The sequence below is a fragment of the Electrona antarctica genome, assembly GCF_951216825.1.
Source record: "Electrona antarctica genome assembly, chromosome: 3".
In the NCBI taxonomy this organism is placed as follows: domain Eukaryota; kingdom Metazoa; phylum Chordata; class Actinopteri; order Myctophiformes; family Myctophidae; genus Electrona; species Electrona antarctica.
Genome location: NC_136808.1, coordinates 37,589,394 through 37,609,442, shown reverse-complemented (window position 1 = coordinate 37,609,442; position 20,049 = coordinate 37,589,394). Strand labels below are relative to the sequence as shown.

At 44.5% G+C, this 20,049-nt stretch overlaps 1 protein-coding gene across 1 annotated transcript in view; it reads right to left on the bottom strand.

Moving 5' to 3' along the window:
* Positions 1–6,008: 6,008 nt before the first annotated feature.
* Positions 6,009–20,049, bottom strand: part of prtga (protogenin homolog a (Gallus gallus)) — a gene marked incomplete at both ends in the record, with an annotated part of 49,749 nt that continues 35,708 nt past the window's right edge. The window contains 9 exons of the mRNA XM_079496322.1: positions 6,009–6,416; positions 9,156–9,263; positions 10,125–10,269; positions 10,432–10,555; positions 10,890–11,075; positions 14,301–14,471; positions 16,330–16,457; positions 17,313–17,499; positions 17,927–18,022. Coding sequence (XP_079352448.1) covers positions 6,009–6,416; positions 9,156–9,263; positions 10,125–10,269; positions 10,432–10,555; positions 10,890–11,075; positions 14,301–14,471; positions 16,330–16,457; positions 17,313–17,499; positions 17,927–18,022 — 1,553 coding nt within the window. The remainder of the gene's footprint in view (positions 6,417–9,155; positions 9,264–10,124; positions 10,270–10,431; positions 10,556–10,889; positions 11,076–14,300; positions 14,472–16,329; positions 16,458–17,312; positions 17,500–17,926; positions 18,023–20,049) is intronic.

Genomic DNA, 20,049 nt, shown 5'->3' with positions numbered 1-20,049 from the left:
AACTGGTCGGAATAACGTGTTCCTTCCACGCGCTACGTCCGGCCAGGGAAATTCTCCCCTGTCAGGTGAAAAGAAGCAGCTTGGACTCCTCATGCATAGAAGGAGGCATGAGGTCAGTCCGCTGCCCCCCCAGGTTGGTAGAGAAAGTGTAGCACCCAGGATTACATTAGATAATTGGCACTGGGTGAAAAAACTGGGTTGCAAAATCGTGGGATAAAAATTATATGGTTATCATTCAAATTCAAGCACATCTTCCAATTCAGCAGAAAACATTAAAATCACACCTATACTTTGTACAAAATGTTTGAGGTGTAATCCCCCCCCCCCCCCCCCCCCCCCACCATCACTCGTGACAATTACGTCAGCAACAACTCTCCTCGTCATGTTGTCCCTTGAAAAATAATGGTCGCCATCTTGGAATTTTGAGCGGCCAGCGCCTTTTCCATAAGAGTGTCCCTATAGGCTTCACTCACACCTTCACATCTAGCATACAACATTGTTGCATGGTAGATGTAAACAAAGGGTAATTGTCATGGCCGCCCCAATGCATTTCCAATGGAAGTCACATGGTTTGACACAAATGTTTTGTTGTACGGCTTTCGGCTGTGTTTTGACTACCCCCCTCCCCCTCATACAACAAAAATGTTGTGTCAAACCATGTGACTCCCATTGGAAATGAATTTCGAGCTTGCATCGGTAAACAAGTCTCATGCATCAGCTATACAACAATCTGTTGTGACCGTGTGAGTGAAGCCTTAGGCCTCACTCACACCTGCATTTTTGTTGTAATTATAATATCTAGTACTACTCCCAGACAGTTTTTTAAATTGCTTGATTTAGTATTTAGGTATTTGGTAAGTCTTAAATGAAAATCTAGTATTTAATGAATACCCCTTTTTTGCATATGCAGCTTTCAAATATAATTTGACACAGAATCAAATGTTTTATGATTCACCCAGGAGCCTGGAATTAATCGATGTTAATCTTCGAAATCTCTATGGGCTTTCGATCTGTGGATTGGATTTTTGCCAACACTGCTTTGGAGGACCCAAACTGAACTTCATTGGGAATAAGAGGGCTACACCTTTTCTGATAATGAAGTCAACTTGGCTCTTGGCTGCCATGATATTTGTGTCCAAAGTGGCCACTGATTCCCAACACTGCATATTCTGCTTTAATTATTTTCGTCGGTCATAGGCTACATTTGTTTTTTCCTTTTTCTTAAAATTCCGATACCCGGCCACATTTCTCAACAGAAAAGCAAACCACCACAATGGCGACTAGTTATATTGAGAATAAATATGCAAAACGTGATATCATATTAAAACACAACAGCAGAGGTGTTGCTATTTCTATAGTTTTTTATTGAATCATGGGAATCAACCATTTTCATAATAACAACTGTATAAAATTGTCTATTTAACGTTAAACATTTTTTGGCAGGAAACATTGTTGTAAATGCAATTATTATTTTTGTTAAAGGACAAAGACAAACAAATAATATACCAAAACAAAACAAAACAAATCTGAAACCATGATAATTACAAAAAGGTACATTCATTTTTTTCTTTTCAAGGCTTATGTGCTCGCTTTCACTGAGAGGTATAGAGCAGCGTTGGGTTCCCCTGAGTTTAAACTGTAAAGCCGGAGTTAAATACTTCATTTCACACGCCCGGTTGTCGCACAACGGAAAGTTGCAGAGCTACAAGCTCACAATGTCACAGCGCTGCTATTTTCTGGTGCGCGACAACAAAGTAGATAATCTAACTTTGTAAATGACCCACACTGACTGCTCCACCTGCTGTGCAGCTGAAGCCACAATGAACACATTTATAAAAACCGCAACGTTACTGCAGAAAGGAGACCGTGAGCAAGTCAAATCAAACACACTAAACCCTACACTTTATCCTTTTCAATTCACATCTGCTCAAAACAACAGAAAACACTGTTCCAGCAGAAAAAGGAAAACAAAGTTTGAAAGAACACTTCTTGAAACGTGAGACCCATCAACAATACGATGTCCATCTCACAAACATTCATGGTGACCTAACAACGTTATTGTTATCGGCATCCAACATCATCATCATAATAATAAAACAGAAGGGTAGAATGATAACCTGAGGTAGTGGGTAACTTCACAGACTGTATTAAAGTCTTATTTTCAACATCTAAAAAACAAGATGTGTATGTAATGTAACTATTAACCAGAATGAATGGCTACAGCTGACAGCTCCACAAGGGGTCAGTATAGCAACAACCCAGATATCCCCCTGATATTGTTCACAATCAAAGAGTTTTGAATGAACATTTTAACACAAATCTATTAGCACAAAAAGCTGTTGTTCTGAGTTTGTGGATTGGGAATTTGTAAGCATTAATCCTAGTGGGGTGTTGCCTGCCTTTCACTGTGGAATATTTTGGATTATTTATGTTGTATTTGACTATTTACCAACATATGTGCATTGGATTGCAGTTGGAATACCAAACAAATCTTTATGCAACTGGAATACAAAACAAAAAAAACCTATAAACTTGACACAGTTTCAGACAATTTTTTGTGTCAAACATTCTAATATTTTAGGAATCAATTTCAACCCAGAAGTTACATTATTGGTAAATTACAAATTATTTGGTAAATAAAGTACAAGCACAGTGTTATACCATTTTCATCTGGGCTTGTTGGTTGTCTAGCAAAAAGCACACAAAGTTGTAATCAAATGATAGGTATAGTGTAGGTTTGAGGACATTGAAAATGACAAAGTATTACACAAAGATAGAATGCATTTTTAGACTGAGCTCTTGCCAATACACAACGGTGACCTCAACAATCTTTGGTTTATATTGTTTGCTTGTCAAAAGAAAGTTAATGTTGATTGTGTCTCCTGCATACGGTCATCCTAATAGATAGGAATCCTCTGATTGAATCATATCACATCATCAAATACAAAACACATATGCATCCCCTCACTTGTTATCATTTGCTGTCCTGATAAATAAAATTGAAATAGAATGTTGACTGAGATCTAACATTTATATGAACTTAGATAGTGTGAAGCAGGAATTCAAGATGAGTAGGCCTATAGTTTTGCACAGGATAAATAATGTATTTATTTGAATTGAAATAAGTCTCTTTTTCCTTTGTTGATGGATGTCCATTTTAAATATTCTTTTAGGACAACAAAATAACAATAAGTTAACGGATGCATACTTTTTTTTTGCACATGACAACACTGTTGCACCACAGGTTGATAATCCCATATAATATAATTTATAGAACTGCATATAATTTTCACCTACAATGTACATACACCTGTGTGCAACAGCAACCCTCCTTAAGGACGTCTACAATAGGATAATATGATTTAGTGCGCATTGGAACTGATTATAATTGTCACTGTACGTAATCCCGCGGGCACTTTCTGAGAGTTTTTAACACGCAATCCAAACTCTTGGGTGAGTTATACTTTGGTTGTGCACCGCGTTGCGCAACCCGAAAAATGACCTCACTACAAGCTCACAACGTTGTGTGAACTGCACAGCCATGGCGCGCAACCTTAGTATAAATCAGGCATTTTCATTCACAGGACAACAGCACACAATGTGCAAGGCGTCGGTCGAGAAGCAGCACCTCAGCTGATCTCGCAAAGACTGCAATTCTTCTTTGGTCTAACACATAAACATAAGCACTTATTCTTTTTACATTTTAGCCCGGAGATCAGCTGAGCATTAAAAAAAAAAAAAAAGCATAAAAACTGAAGCAAAACAATTATTTTGGAGTCACCGCTGCACATTGGCTGATAATACAAAACTAACTTGCCGGACAAGTGCTAATTTATTTTTTTCGTCTATTCTACAGTAAAGCATTGACTACTTGGAACAAAAGGAACTAGAACGTGTGTACTCGGTGGTACGAAAATCTGTCAACAAAAATATAGATCTTTTTGGAGGCAAAGGTTTTTGCGGTGTTCATTCAATTCTTCACTTTCATATCGCTGATTAACAAACACTTCCATTGCTTTTCAACAATCATACTTCATAAAGTCTTGCATCCTCATGTGAAGAAGTTGTCCCTCAGAAAGATTAGACTTTGGTTTCAGCGCCTGAGGGATTCCTTTTCCACATTAAAGGCCAATTCTAAAGCTTTAAGGTTGTAGCTGTACCGACATGTCAATACAAGCACTTTTGGTATTTTTCTTTTTCTCTCGTGAATAAAAAGGAAGAAATCAACAAACCAAAGCATATCGTACAACTAGACATTATTCCAGCTAGTAACTACACTAAATTAAAAAGAGTCCACCTCTGAAGCCCAATGTATGCTTAGCTGCGTGACAGTGTAGCACAACACAAATGTTCGATATAGAAGCTCACAGACAATGCGTTGTGGACTTACATACATCGGCTATTTTGTGCACCCGACCCAGGCACGCAAATAAATTTAAATCGGGCTTACAGTGGACATCACAAGCTTCTGCAACAACTGGCACAAAGTTGCAGAAATACATTCATTATTCATATCATATTCATCTGTTAGGCAATCTCGCTCTACAATAGTTTAGTACTGACAACATACCCTGTGAAGTTCACCATGTAGCATTTTACATGGCTTTTCCGACGTACTAAACTTTGTTCCCTGAGTTTAGGAAAATAATAAGACAATAAAATATTCTTTTGTTTAAAACGAGGTAGTATAAAACAGGAATTGGCAGGGGCAACTGCGCATAATAAAAAGGGGGGAAAGGCAGACATTCAACATTTTCAGACACCATTAATCGATAATGGATCAAATTAAATGTGTGATAATACTGGGCTGGCTAAATAAAGGTCAGCAACATAATGAGGAGGTGATAATGTGCATTCTATGTCACTCAGAAGAGTGTACACTCCCAGAGTTACGAGGGGTGCTTGAAATGAAAACATTTTGAAAATCACTGATCTAAACATCCAATGCTTCTTGGATAACCCTGAGGGGTGCGCCAGGAATAAACCATACGAAAAGTGACGACTCCACATCAAAAACTATTCATATAGTTGATGCCTCCTTTATGCAGGTTGATGCCCTTAATTCGTGGTTCAGAATAAAATCTTTTGCTTTATCGTTGCGATAATACCACAATCTACTATTGTTCTGCCAATTTGGGAATTTTCTTGAAAGTTTTCGTTAATGTTGACCTATAATGACATGCCCGGAATGGGGCATGTCATTAAAGTGGTTAAACGTATGTCACAGCGCCCCGCTCATAATCCTTCAATTCACAACAAAACATAAGGAAAAAAACTAAACAAAAGAAAGAAAAATGGGGATGACTCTAACTTAGCTCGTTAGAAAAAGTCATCAGGAAGTATCAAAGGTCATGTGACTGAAGCATCCCGTTCACATGACGCAGGTATAAGTAGTTATTAAATACATTAGTGTATGTTTACCAAGAGGTAAATCGAGGTAGATATCCAGCAACCCCCCCCCTCCCCCCCTCTCTCTCTCCTTTTGCTCCAGTGATAAACTCTTAAATAATGTCAGAAACGTAGCAGTCACTTTTCACATTTTTGACAATCTTTTTGGACACATTCATGGTGGGTGAGAATTCTTTTCTTGCGAAAACATACACACAAATAAATGAGAAAATACAAATAAGGAGAATGACATTCAACAACGAAAAGGAGACGGTAGAAGAAAACGCTTTCAAACGCTGGCCTGGAGGTTAATTCATAATGCCATATGCTTGCCAAAAAGAGCAGATCTACAACGTAGAACTGTTTCCTTTTTGGCAAGCATAATATGGAGTATAAATTTGGCTCGAGTATAGTATTTGAGGGTTTCTCTCTGTCACACACACAGACACACACACGCACGTATGCACTCACGTGTGCACACACACACACACACACACACACACACACACACACACACACACACACACACACACACACACACACACACACACACACACACACACACACACACACACACAAAAAGACAATAGAAAGTGCAGACTAGGAGCAGTTTTGGAGCTTCACAAGGCTTCAACCCGTTCAGTGGTCACAGCCACCTTCAGCTCCAGGTGACGTTGTTGCTCGGCCATCTTGCCGTCTCGTCTGCGCTCTCGGCCGGGTGGGCCGACGTCTTCTGACCCACCGCTCCCCATCTCCACTTCCTCCTCCTCCTCCTCCTCTGCTCCAAGGGACGCGGGCCGACTGCTGCGGCCACAGGACAGGTTGGTCATCTCTGTCTCGTCGTGAGAGAAGCGTCCCGAGTCGCCCGTCTCATGGCTGCCCTCGCTGTTGGACGAGCCCTCCGTGTCTCCCAGCAGGACGCGCATGGTGCCGGGCTCGTTGGGAGACGCCCCCGGCAGCTCGTCTTCGTAACACAGCACGGTGGTGCCCTCCTCGTATGAGTGGACGAGTGGTCTGCTCCTCTGAATCTGATGATAGGTTCATGATTAGATACTTAAAACCCTCCATACTTTGCACTAATAATAATAATAACTAGAAAAAGTGCCCCTCGGGGCACAGGTCTCCACCAGGGCAGGTCAGGTTGTGGCCTCCTGGTGGCGCTATAATAGGCCAATGTGAAAAGGGTGCCATTTCTTCATACGCCTTTGATGGCAAAAATCAACCTGTTGGTGGCGCTATAACAGGCCAATGTGATATATATATATATGTGGGATATATTCCTCAGCCTAGTAAGAAAATGTGTGAAAGATTTCACGTAAATTGCATGCTGCGTTCATGATTTGAGGCTTTTGTTCAAAACGGGGCAATCTTGCAAACTGTGAAAGCCAATTATAGCCAATTAGGATGGAATATGAAATATCGGACAGATCCGACTTGAGCACATGACCATAGAGATACTGTGAATCTGGAGGAGTAATATCAAAAAATGTGTTTTACAAAAGTCCGCCTCCTGGTTGCGCTATAAAAGGCAGATGCGGAAAATGCAGGTCAAAGGTTTGTCCTTGATCTCTAGGGAGTGTGCATGCAACGTTTCACGCAGATCGGTGCAGTTTTAGGTAAAAAATGTGAAAAGCTGCCTCATGGTGGCGCTATAACAGGCCGTTCTGGAAAATGTGGGGCAGAGGTTCATCGTTGGCATCCAGGGAGTGTGTGTGCAAAGTTTGGCATCGACCGGGTTAACGGTGCCGGAGATTATAGCTGGTAACAGACGGACGGACGGACGGACGGACACACACACACACGGACGGAGTGCAAAACATACTCTCTCCCCATGCCTTCGGCCTGTGACGGACGGAGACACACACACACACGGACGGAGTGCAAAACATACTCTCTCCCCATGCCTTCGGCCTGGTGGAGACAATAATAATACCACAATTTGTACATGACATGCAGCAAACTGGACAGGAGTCCAATCACATACATCTCTTGGCCAAAAGTAGCTGATCTACAAGCTCACAAGGCGTCGCAAGTTCACAACCTGAACTGAGTCGGCTCTATACGTGGTCCGCTCTTTATTATTTTTACCCTCTAAACTAAATCTCTAGGCAAAAAAAAAATAGTGAGTATCACTGTGCCAAAACAGCAGGCACAGTGATACTCACTTTTTTCTTCACCGAGCACGAGAACAACAACCGGTCAAGACACCACACACAGCATCACGTCATCGTAACATCCGGTTACAGATATTTGGCTTTTCAAAATAAGGGTTGAAGGGGAAAAACCTTGGCAATGCGTGATAAATAGATGAATTAATCCTGACGGTCAAATGGTTAACACCCCAATCGCACAGGTCGAAGTTCACCGTCCTTTCTATTAGTAACGCCCGACGCCCATGACGAAGTTTTATCCAAAAGACGAAGTTTATTGATGGAACGGATCGCATCGCTCCACAGCCTGGGAGCGCCTGTTGCGCAATCCTCGATGTTGCGCAACAGTCAGACGTCATCGAAAATGTTCCCCCCCTGTTTAGCCGACGACAACGAAAATCTTAAAACGTTAATAACTCGCGGTCTAAATCATCCCGTCTAATTATAAAAAAATATCCTGTATTAGACGGCCCTCCGCTGTCCAGTCGCGATAGATTTATTCTTACCTCCCGTTGTTGTCGATCGCATCGAGAGTTGTTTGGCTACATCTAGCTGCTACAGCCACATCCGGAAAAACATCCAGTCCGTCTGTAAAAGTGCTCCGTTGCTATAAATCGACTGGGCGCTATAATTGAATGGATTAAATAACCCCGGGCAATTAAGGTGTTAACAGGTGTGTTAAATTGAGGCGTGCAAAGAGCCATGGAGCTGTGGCCACTTTTCCACCAAAATAACTTTGGTTCTAGATTCTTGGAACCGTGGTGCTTTCACCCCGTGGTGCTCTCACAGAACCGGCGTCCATGTTTTGGTTCCAGTTTCGAACCAACTTTTTGGGTTCTGAACCAATTCATTTTCAATGGAAACTCGGAACCGGTTCAATATTAGGCGGGGAAAAATAACTGAACCGGTTCAACCCCACGTCTCGCCACTATTACACCTCATTGTCTGTGGGCGTGGTCTATGTCACTACAATGTCACTACCGTCCTATGATCACTGTTAACACCTTGGATGTCCAAGCCGGAGTTCTCCGTCCAAGTTCAAGGTCATGGTCAAGTGCCCAACACGGAGATTGATAAATCTTGGAGCGCTTGTTGCCCGATCCGATGACGTGTCAAAAAGTGACACGTCATCGAAAATCTCCCCTGCCTGTTTAGCTGACGAAAACGAAAATCTTAAAACGATCATAACTCCCGATCTAAATCATCCCGTCTAATTCTGAAAAAAGATCCTGTGTTAGACGGCGCTCAGCGGTCCAGTCGCTAGTCGCGATAGATTTATTATTACCTCCCGTTGTTGTCGATCGACTCTAGAGTGGTGTGGCTATTGTTAGCTGCTACACAGACATGCACACCAGCTTCCGGTGCGCCGGTAAAAGTGGTCCGTGCGCTACAAATGATGGGCACCCTGGATGAAATGGATTAAATAGTTCTGGGCTTCTAAGGTGTTAATAGATGTTGCCAGAGTGTGTTGCTGACACAAATATGTCTCCAACAAAGATTTCCTCCCGATTTGTCTGTCTGACAAATACCATTTAATGTTGGGATGTTTTGAACATATGTGGCTTCAGTGACTATGGGGGAAAGGAATATGTCAACAGTTGATGAAGTCAGACATACCTGTTCGTCAGTCTTCTCTTCATCGCTGAAAGAAAACCATTTCTTCTTTCTCTTCTCAGTGTTGGCCTGCACTGGTCCCAGATTATTAATCATCAGATTTGTTCCACCCTAGAAGTACAAAAATATAGTAAGTATTGTACACTACAGTCAAATGTAAATTTCTCTATGATTTGGAAGCTACATGTTTCCTTTCTCTTGCTGTCAGATATATAGTAGGTCTATTGGGCTGCCACTATTGATCAATTGATTGATTGTTAGCAATTATTAAATCGATTACTTGTTCAGTTAAATGAAGAATTGATTAGTATGATTAATTACTTAAGTTCTGTTTTGGACTGAATTGCCGTACAACAGTGTCACACATAGCGTGAGCTTCTAGATCTGCTATTTTTGCCTCTATACCTGCCTTTTTACTCATCTGTAAAAAGTGCCTCTTGAAGGCAGCATTCAAGAGAATAGCCTTTTCCAAACTCTCCTGAACTTGATTGCAGAATGTTATGTTTAAAGAATTGTCCTCTGTGTAGAAATCCATGCCGTACGCTGCATATGTAGATAACCAATAATTCTAATCATGTTCTTGTTTTTTTGTTTTGTTCTTGTTTTATATACTGCAATCATGTTTTCTGGATATTCTCTTGTACAATGTTTCATTGTGTTTTACATAGGTAGAGGCCTCGTATAAGCCCCTTGGGCTTTTTTGCCTCAGCCTAGCACTTTACCCTTCTTATATTTATATGTTGACTGTGTTGTTGTTTTTTATACAGTGCTGAATAAATAAATACAATACAATACAAATACAATCTCCAGAAAACCTTACTGGATATTATAATGAAGCATTTCCTGAGTAAAAGGCTTCATTATACTCTGCTGAGTCGTGCACCGGAAATAGCTGAATCTACAACATTCCGTCCGAAAGTGCCCATTTAGACATTTCAGCCCTATTCATCGACATTCTCTGCTGATCGGTACCTTGGCATCGATGAAGTGCTGATTGCTCATCATGGGCACGGTGACATCAGCGCCGTCAGACGCCGCCTCCGAGCCCAGCTGATTGGCGCCCGATGCGGACAACGTGCTTCCTGCCTCACGGTACGCCTTAATGGCCGACAGTTTCCTGAAAGAAAACAAGTCAGATGTAATTCATACAGTATAGTCTGTAGCACGTCTAAACACATACGTACTCCACGATACAGTCCACTTGTGGTGCCGTTTATAGTAAAAAATGAGAAGAATGAGAAGAAGAAAGTGAAATGCATTCTATGTACAGAATGAGTACCTGTGTTTGCCTCTACAGACGAGGATGAAGGCACAGATGATGATGCAGGTCAGAGCGATGCACACCCCCACTATGATGCCTGTCATGGACCGCTGGTCCAGGTGGTAGAAGCCATCGGAGAACGCTGCAAAGTCAAATTAAAGTATGGGTTGTCTAGGACAGTGGTTTTGAACCCTATTTGTATCAAGGCCATTTGAGCCACGGACCACCATTTGATGAGATGAAACCAAATGGACCCGTACAGGTCCATTTGGTTTCATTTGACACTCTCAAGAGTTAAAGATCTATAAGTGGTCAGATCTACAGTATAATGGTTATCAACTCTCCATCATTTAGCGGGGGACCACCTGGAACCCCCTCAAGGACCACTGGTTGAAAAAGACTATCCAAAATCGGAATCGACACTGGACCCCAAAAACTTGGGCATCGGGGGTCGGGCTCAACACATCCCCACTGACCTGGTGCATGTGCAGAACCACGTCCATGTCTGGGGACGTGAGCGGAAGACGAACCAGCGTCCGTTCTGGGCGGCAGCTCCACCGCGTGACTGAACGGCCCATCTCCCATCTCATTGGACGCAGACACCTTCACCAGGTACACTTGCTCCGGCTGCAGGTTCTCCAGGAGGGCCATGGTGATGCTCCCTGCCAAAGCACAAGTTTTAAATGTTGTTTAAGAGCTCAGTGTAAGCACAGTATACAGTCCAATCCGTCAGGAGAAAGAGTCAAGTGGAAAAAGGAGTTGTGCAGGCGAGGTGAGAAACCCTGGAAGGGCTTACTTACTCTTTGAGACACACATACAGTACGGGTATTTCGGGTATTTCCGCCATTATTGTTTAGGGCTAAAGAACATTGGAATTGCATTACGGATCTACATTTTGCTATATCTTGCGCCACCCCTTAACCCTTATCCCTAAACTAATTTGCCATTTTTTACTATTTTATAAAACCATTTAAAAAAGTTCAAATAGACAATCTACAATGTCTTGAAGTAGATCGGCTAGTTCAACTATTTTAAAATGTTTTTCAAAATAGTAAAAAATGGCAAATACGTTTAGGGATAAGGGATAAGGGTGGCGCAATGTTTTTTCTTTGTCCTACAGCAACACTATGGTCAAGTACCGTAGTGTTGGGAACTGCAAAAACAGCAGGGGGTCAGGCCGGTTCCGGCGAGCCGGCCCACGTCCGAAACGGTTGAGAAATGACAGAGTTACCGTGTGCCGGTCCCTGTACTGTACTGTACTGTACTGTACTGTACTGTACTGTACTGTACTGTACTGTACTGTACTGTACTGTACTGTACTGGCACACCCGAAATCATCATATATACAGTTAATATGTGCGTATGTGTTTGTGTGTGTGTTAGGTTGTGCACAGGTGGTGAAAAACAACCATGCTGTTTTCGTGCTCATACCCAGCCAGGCAGGCCCCCACCCAGCCAGCCACCCACCCACCCACCCACCCACACACATAGCTCCGTAAGGGAGTGGTTGCACCACTCAAAAACTGAAAAGTTGATAAAACAACAGTTTATGAAACTAAACTAACAAGGAATTTTCACCTAAAACCCCGACTTTTGTCGACTTTAGAATATACACATCTTTTAAATTATCTGATGCACTTGTATGACTACTGGAAAAGTTTTTCAACTGGTGGTCCGCGGACCCCTGGTTGTCCATGGCGGTATTGCAGGTGGTCCCTACCCTTGCATTAACCTCGCCTCACCAGTCTTTCCACCTCGGAGGAAAGCCTGGTCTCTGTTTCAAAAGTCTGTATGATCCGGTCGGGAGCGGATGATATCGTTATGTCATGTTGTAGTATTGTTTTGTAGTCGACAGGCAGGAACAATCTGTCAGGAACTTCCTTTTCCCTCAAACCGGAAGAATAACAATAAAAGCTCTCGTAGTAGGCCTGGGCCGTGGCTCAGCGGTCCAGGCACCTTGGCTGGCGGTCCAGTCTGGCAGTGTGCCGCGGGTTCGACTCCCGATCCCGACGGCCTTTGCTGTATGTCACTCCCCCATCTCTCTCCCCATTTCCTGTCGGCCTACTGTCTGTCCCTCCTTGAAAAATATAAGATAAAGGCGAAAGCCACAAAAAGGGAAAAGGAAGTTCCGTTTGATTGTTCCTGCCTGTCGACTACAAAACAATACTACAACATGACGTAACGATATCATCCGCTCCCGACCGGATCATATACCCTAAATTAAATGGTGCCCAGGCTACCCTTGCATTCAGAAAATCATAAATACAGGACAGGTTTTGAGCGGTGCAACCACTCCAAGGAACAGCAATGTCCCTATGTCCTAACCTATGTGACTATGTGACTATGTGACTATGTCCCAATGTTTAGAGTACCAGTAGGGGCGCTATTGTGCTAGAAACAGAGAGAGAGAGATAGTGTTGCACTGTTGCCTGCTAGAGAGAGAGAGAGAGAGAGAGAGAGAGAGAGAGAGAGAGAGAGTCTCGACCGTTTCGGACACGGGGCTGCTCGCCGGAACCGGGCTGGCACCCTGGGCGCGTTCCTGTGGGTCTGGAAGTTCCGGGGACCCTCCGGGGCCCCCACACAGAGTTGCACCACTCAGTTCACACGGGTGTGATTTTTTTAAAGCACTTTTCCCTTTCAACTTTTATTTGCTACTCACTGTTTGCATGTGAATAATGTATAGTGTGAAAAAAATACTTTTGTAAATAGTTGATGCATTCAAATGTGGCTGTATCCAACAACATTGTTGCGCTTCTTGCCAAATGATATCCCATGCTCTTTACTGGCAATACATCCAAATCCACAGTAACTATTCAAGTAACTATTAACTACATTTTCAAATAATTGCAGTGGAGTAAAAACAATATTTTCCTCCGAGATGCAGTAGTGGAGTAGAATGAGTAAATGTACTGAAAATGGGAAATACTCCAGCACAGTAAAAATGTACATTAAGTACAGTACTTGAGTACATGTACTTTCCACCACTGTACGGGGGTACCAACAAGGTTGGAGGAGGGTCTATTTGTGTCCACGTTCTCAGGCTAGAGGAGGAGGTCAGGGTTCAGAGCTATACACATACCCCCTCCCCCCCAGCTGTAACTGTCAGGGGCCCCGGCCGCGTTGATTTAAAGTGATGGGGGGGGGGGGGGGGGGGGGGGGGCTCAGGGCAGGGGGCAGAGGGGCTTTGTGAACAGCCTCACTTTTGACCCCCTTCGCCAGCGGTGGCGAGGAGGAAAGCCAGGGGTGTCTTGCGCTTCCTGGGGTCATCTGTTCTTCATAAGACGAGCCCCATGGCTACCAGGAATCTGGGTCTCCCGGTAGACCAGAGACCACCAAGCCTGTTATGTAAAAGGCCGCTTTGGAATCAGACGGTTTCTGGTTGGATTGACTTCCATATGAACTTAAAGTTGAATGTTTTAGAAAATATTACACATTATGTGCATTGAGGTACTTAGTGGCAGCATGCACAATACATTTGGAGAGGTCACACTGGTGACGAATAAGCCAATCAGATGCTTTCTTTTCTGCTCGTATTAATTGTAAGCCGCTCCATAATGAGGAAGATAACAGCGGAGTGTGAGGCCATGTTGTCTAACAGCAAGCACACAACACACAGAATGAATGTCAAATACACTAATGCGCTTGGCAGGATGAAATGACTTATTGATTTCCAATTGGCCGTTAGTCTGGGACTGGGTGTGTGTGTGTGTGTGTGTGTGTGTGTGTGTGTGTGTGTGTGTGTGTGTGTGTGTGTGTGTGTGTGTGTGTGTGTGTGTGTGTGTGTGTGTGTGTGTGTGTGTGTGTGTGTGTGTGTGTGTGTGTGTGTGTGTGTGCGTGCGTGCGTGCGTGCGTGCGTGCGTGCGTGCGTGTGCGTGCGTGCGTCGTACCTTCTCTCTGCAACACCGTCCACTGGCCCGCCACCCAGGCCGTCCTGGAGGCGTACAGGATGGTGTAGTGTGTCACCGCGATGTTGGCCTCGTCCGGATGCTTCCAGGACACCAGCGCCGTGTCCGCCTCGATGAGGGTCACTTTCACATTGGAGGGCGGGTGGGTCGGAGCTGGGATTGGGGTGGGGCAGATGGAACGAGACAGTTAAGAGCTGCAGACTCACTCACAATGTTCCGTCGTAATCTGAAGACTCTACCTATTTTAGCCCATAGCACTTGACCTAGCCTTGATGACCATGCAGTCTTCTCATGCAAAGGTTAAAATGTAATTCAGATAGCATGTTATGTAGACAGATGCTAGGTTCATTTGTTGACCTTTCTTTTGATATTATTTGCGAACGCAAGTCGCATTTACTATGAAATCGAGCATTTCCCGCCAGGGTGTTGTTTGGTCACCCCAGGCATACCGCATGACATCACATGACATCATCAGCGATGGAGATCCCTGATGTATGGAGATCCCTGATGTCATCAATATTAAGCCCATATATGGAGATCCCTGATGTCATCAATATTGTCCAGCAACTCTACATCTGACCTCAAACCCTTAGATCTCCATATATGGAGCTGACCTGTTCTGACATTCCATATGTTGATCCTTCTCCATCCATCCTTCCTCTTCGATGTCTCCCTTTTGACTGATAGCTGTCCATTTAAACTCTAGCCGGGCCTGTCCCAAAGTTATTAGTGCAGCCGTGCCCGGAAGCCGGTGAAAACTAGAGTTCTCAACAGTCCCAAAGGCCCGGCCCTACCTGGGCCCTCATCTAACCCTGTACTCTCAAGACACTGCCCCCGCTTAGATCTCCATATATGGAGCTGACCTGTTCTGACATTCCATTTATTGATCTCCATGATCAAACCCTGTACACTCAAGACACGCTCCATATATAGCCAGTACAGAATTAATTCCATATGTTGATCTGACCCCCCATGCCAAAACGCCAGCGCTTGCCCAGCAGTCTTCCGTCACCCAGGCGGATGTGTTGATCTGACTCCCCATGCCAAAACGCCAGCGCTCACGCAGCAGTCTGCTGTCACCCAGGCGGATGTGTGCACACTTCTCACCCGTTAGGGCATCTTAATGGTATTGTTTAGACTGATGCCAGGGGCGCCTAACTTTGTTTCCAGGTGGGGGAGCACAGATTTGGACCTGAGTCGGGTGTCTTAGCACGATTCTAACTCTGTTAAAAGCATGACAGCCACTACTAAGAAGTCACTATTGACCTCAGCCCGTTCCGTCGCAGTTGATTTTTCACCTATTTAACCTGCGGTCGGTTTGGATTTTTTATTTCAAATAATTAGTCACGCATGGACCGACGTCCTCTCTCTCTCTCTCTCTCTCTCTCTCGCTGTCCAACAGGCTGTCGGTGCGCACCGTGCGCTTCGAGCGTGGCGGCGGCGGCCGGGGGGGGGGGGGTATTTGTGGGGGTGCAGTGCGACGGTTAATTTTAATCTGCTGGAGCAGCTGCTCCGTTTGCTCAATGGCTCAGGCGCGCCTGACTGATGCTAGGTTCTTGGTTTAACTCTGATCCTAGTTTCCTGAGGCACTACACTGTCTCTCATAAATAAGTAATATAAAACATGTGTTTTGCGAATTGGCATCCAGTGTGTGCACATCGACCGGGCCAACAGTACCGGAGATTAGCTGTATACGCAGACGGACGGATGGAGTGCAAAACATACTCTCTCCCCATGCCTTCGGCCTGGTGCAGACAATAGAGGGTATGCGTGTGTAATCATCATCATACCCGGATGTGATGCGGGAACGCCAACTGAGTGGCTAAAAAAACTACTTTCTGGCCTTGTCAGCCCATACATTCAAACAGAAAAGTCCTATCTGATTGCATTAAACAACGTTAAACTCACTTTGACACTCGATTTGCTACTGAATTTATGCATGCGTGCATAGTGCATACCCTCTATAATGCATGATGATATGAGATGAGAGTGTGTGTTAACTTGTCCCTACCATCAGGGAAAGTGGTCTCGTAAACGACGGGGCTCCAGGGACTGGCCAGCTGGTCGAGGTGCAGGCGGATGGCGAACTCATACTTGGTGTTGGGTTCCAGGTCCTGAACCAGCAGGCTCTGCTCGTTGCTGCAACGAACAGCAAAGACAAGCACAAAAACATTACCACAAGCCACCAGCAGATGGAGTAGTAGAGCTGCAAAGAGACCAGACATAATTATTGGTGACCACCACCATGTGGAAAGTGACTAAGTACATTTACTTAAGTACTGTACTTGAGGTATTTTTTCCTACTTTACTACTGTCTATAAAAGTACAAAATGTGAGTACTTTTTCACCAGTAAATAGTGTCCCAGCTGGAATTTCCACTGGGGCATTTTTAACCCCCTAGACCCCCTGTAGTTGTAGAGAAGTGGACTTGAGTTACAACTGTACTTTGACCACTTTTTTTCCGTCCACACCAAATCTCTTTTGCCAAAAAGAGCTGACAATGTAGATTGTTTTGGATAATGTTCCCCCGAGAATATAGACGTCTATGTGGAAGAGGAAAGACAGCTTATTCCACTGGCAGTAGAAGAGCCTTGATCTGTGATGATGGCCACATTCACTGACACCACCAATTATCTCAATTATATCAATGTTTACAGGCTGAAAATGAACCATTTTAAAACCACTGTAAGCCTTGGGGCTCCCCACTCCTTGGGGCGTTTTTGTTGTTGTTTTTTGTCTCTCTATGTGGCCCAAATCTTTTAATATATATTCTTTCACAGTGAACGTTTTGAACTCATATCTTTGCTTCTGGCGGGTCCCTGGAACAACATATTTTCAGATGGGGGTCCGGCGGCCGAATACATTTGGGGTCGTCCTTGACATGAAATAGTTTTTGAGCACCACTGACATAGAAACACAGGTTTTTCAGAAAACCGTCATCATGACTTTTTGTAGAATCTGGTCTCAGAGTCAGGTCTCAACAAAGTAACTCACGTTTGCAGGTAGAGCACGAGTGAAGCGTTCTGCAGGCCCACGGGGTTGCAGCGGACCGTGTAGTTGACCGTCTGGCTGGACGAGAAGGCCGGACGGCCCCAGTGCAGGAAGACAGAGGACGAGCTGTTGGCCTTGTAGTGGACGTGATGCGGTGGCGGAGGAGGCGGCACCAGGCGGTCTCTAACGGCTGAGGAGAGAGAGAGAGAGAGAGAGAGAGAGAGAGAGAGAGAGAGAGAGAGAGAGAGAGAGACATTCAGGTTGTTGGAACAGATAGTTCTACTGCAATCAATCTTATAATAAAATATTACACTGTTTAAAGGCTGTTTGCACCAAGCACGATCACTATAATGATAACTATGTCCTTATTATAGTCCTAACAGAAGTGGATGGCTAGAATGCACACCACTACTCAAGTAAAACATGTGAGTACTTTTCCCACCACGGCTCATCATGCTTGGATGTGAATGAACGACCATTTATCTTTGGTGTGTGTGTGTGTGTGTGTGTGTGTGTGTGTGTGTGTGTGTGTGTGTGTGTGTGTGTGTTCGTGCGTGCGTGCGTGCGTGCGTGCGTGCGTGCGTGCGTGCGTGCGTGTGCACGTGTGTGGAACATACAGACGCATCCAGGGGTGCTGACGGTCTGGTCTGCTTGGTATCCATCTCCCATGAAGTTGTAGCCCAGGAGCTTAACGTGGTACTTCTTCCTCGGGTCTGTTGGTTCAGAGAGAGAGAGAGACGGGACACACACACATGAATGGAGATCAAAACGGCATCGCTTGAGGCATGCAGGACAGACAGACAGCTGCCTACAGTACATCCACCTCCATACTGACTGATTCATACAAAATGTGTGTTCTGGGTGGGGACCCACGAGGGTCCTTGGGGGTGGGGGGATTTCCTCAATTAAATGACTGATAGTTAGGAACCAAGTGGACCCGTAAATGCCTGTAACTCTGAGGCCCCTTTTCCACTGGGGTTGAACCGGTTCACTTTTCCCCCCGCCTAATATTGAACCAGTTCAGAGTGTTTCCACTGGGGTTGAACCGGTTCACTTTTCCCCCGCCTAATATTGAACCAGTTCAGAGTGTTTCCACTGAAAATGAATTTGTTCAGAATCCTAAAAGAACTGGAACCAAAGAAATGGCCGCCGGTTCCGTGAAAGCACCAAGGTTTCAAGAATCTAGAATGGAACCAGTTCTAGAACCAACGTTATTTTGGTGAAAAAGGGGCCCGTGAGTGTACACATGGAACGGAATTATCAGAGTTAAATTAAGAATTTATACCGTGCACGTGCAGAGTGGAGTCCCAGAACTAAACAACCATATTGAATGGGAGCCTGTGGCCTAATGCATCTCGACCCAGGGATCATTGAAATAAAAAATTGCTAACATAGTTTTGAAAAAGGTTTAAAAAAAAGCAGCTCTAGAAAGGAAAAATAGCCGATCTACGACACGCCGCGACCCGTCTGTGGGTGAGGGTGAGAGTCTCTGGTAATAACAGATGCTCGCACAGCCCTGAGTGTGCTGGTCAGTTCAGACGGGGTCAGTCAGGGCTTTAGGACAGGCTGTGGTGGTGTTCCTCTCCGCTATCCATCACCCTCCTGTCACCCTGTCCTTTGGGGCTCTGGGACTGGCCCTGCCCCAGTCCGAGCTGCTGCCTGCCTGGCCACTGGGTCAGCGGTCACTCCTATTCAACTCTCCAGGTTAAACCTACGCCACAATGGCCCCTGGGAAAGGCAGAGCTGCTGGTCATCAGCGGTCACCACAATCAATGACCTTAGAGAGAGAGAGGCCCGAATCTGAACAAAAGCCGTTTGAACAAAGAAATGGCCATTTTATTTCTGAGATAGGGTTTTGACTCGGAATTTGCATGTGGGGTTGAGACGTAACAATATCTTCTCAGGTCAAAGAGTTAATTGTTTTTTTTACTGTAGGCTACAGCTGATGTGAGAGGAACATGATATAATGGGAGAAGTGTGTTAACTTATGCTATTATTTGCATATTTTTAAATAGATGCAATGATAACAGAGCCTATGGATGGACTTGTGTTTCCACATGTATGATCACAAGCATCACTCTAGGAAATGTCCTGTTGTTAGTGAGACTTGCGGAAGCTTATATAGCCTTGTTAAGTTTGATTATTTTTCTTTTGCACTATGTACAGTAACATTTCATTCCTATTTCCGTGTCGATTCGATTCTTTTTTCATCTCTGGAACCCCAATCTAGTCTACTCTGCAAAGTGTTTATTTAACCGTGCCATTGTCGTGCACCAAAAACAGACAATCTACAAGCACAAGATTCTAGCTGACTGCTAAACGCAAATGTTTGTAAAGCTCCTCTACCATGCAGTAACCGCACGATGACTCTGAATCTACCATGACCATCTTAATATAGCCACACCGCGGTCAGAGCATACGACCTCTTATTATGAATCAGATATCGATCAGAACAACTTTAAGGTTTTAGTGTGGGAGTGGGGGCGGGAGGAGTCCACAGGGTGCTGGGGGGGGGGGGGGTGAGAGGAGATTAAGAAGGGTGGAGTTGACCCTCCTCCTCCACCATCCATAGAGCAGAGGAGTTTGAGAGTGGAGCCGGAGCGGGGCGATAGGTCAGGCCGAGATAAAACTCTCAAAGAATCTGAGGTCACGACGGGGTGTGAAATATGAGACAAGCCTCTTTGTTCGGGCCGGGGGTTCCTCCTCTCTCGTACCTTCACACTTCATCACAGAACAGAAC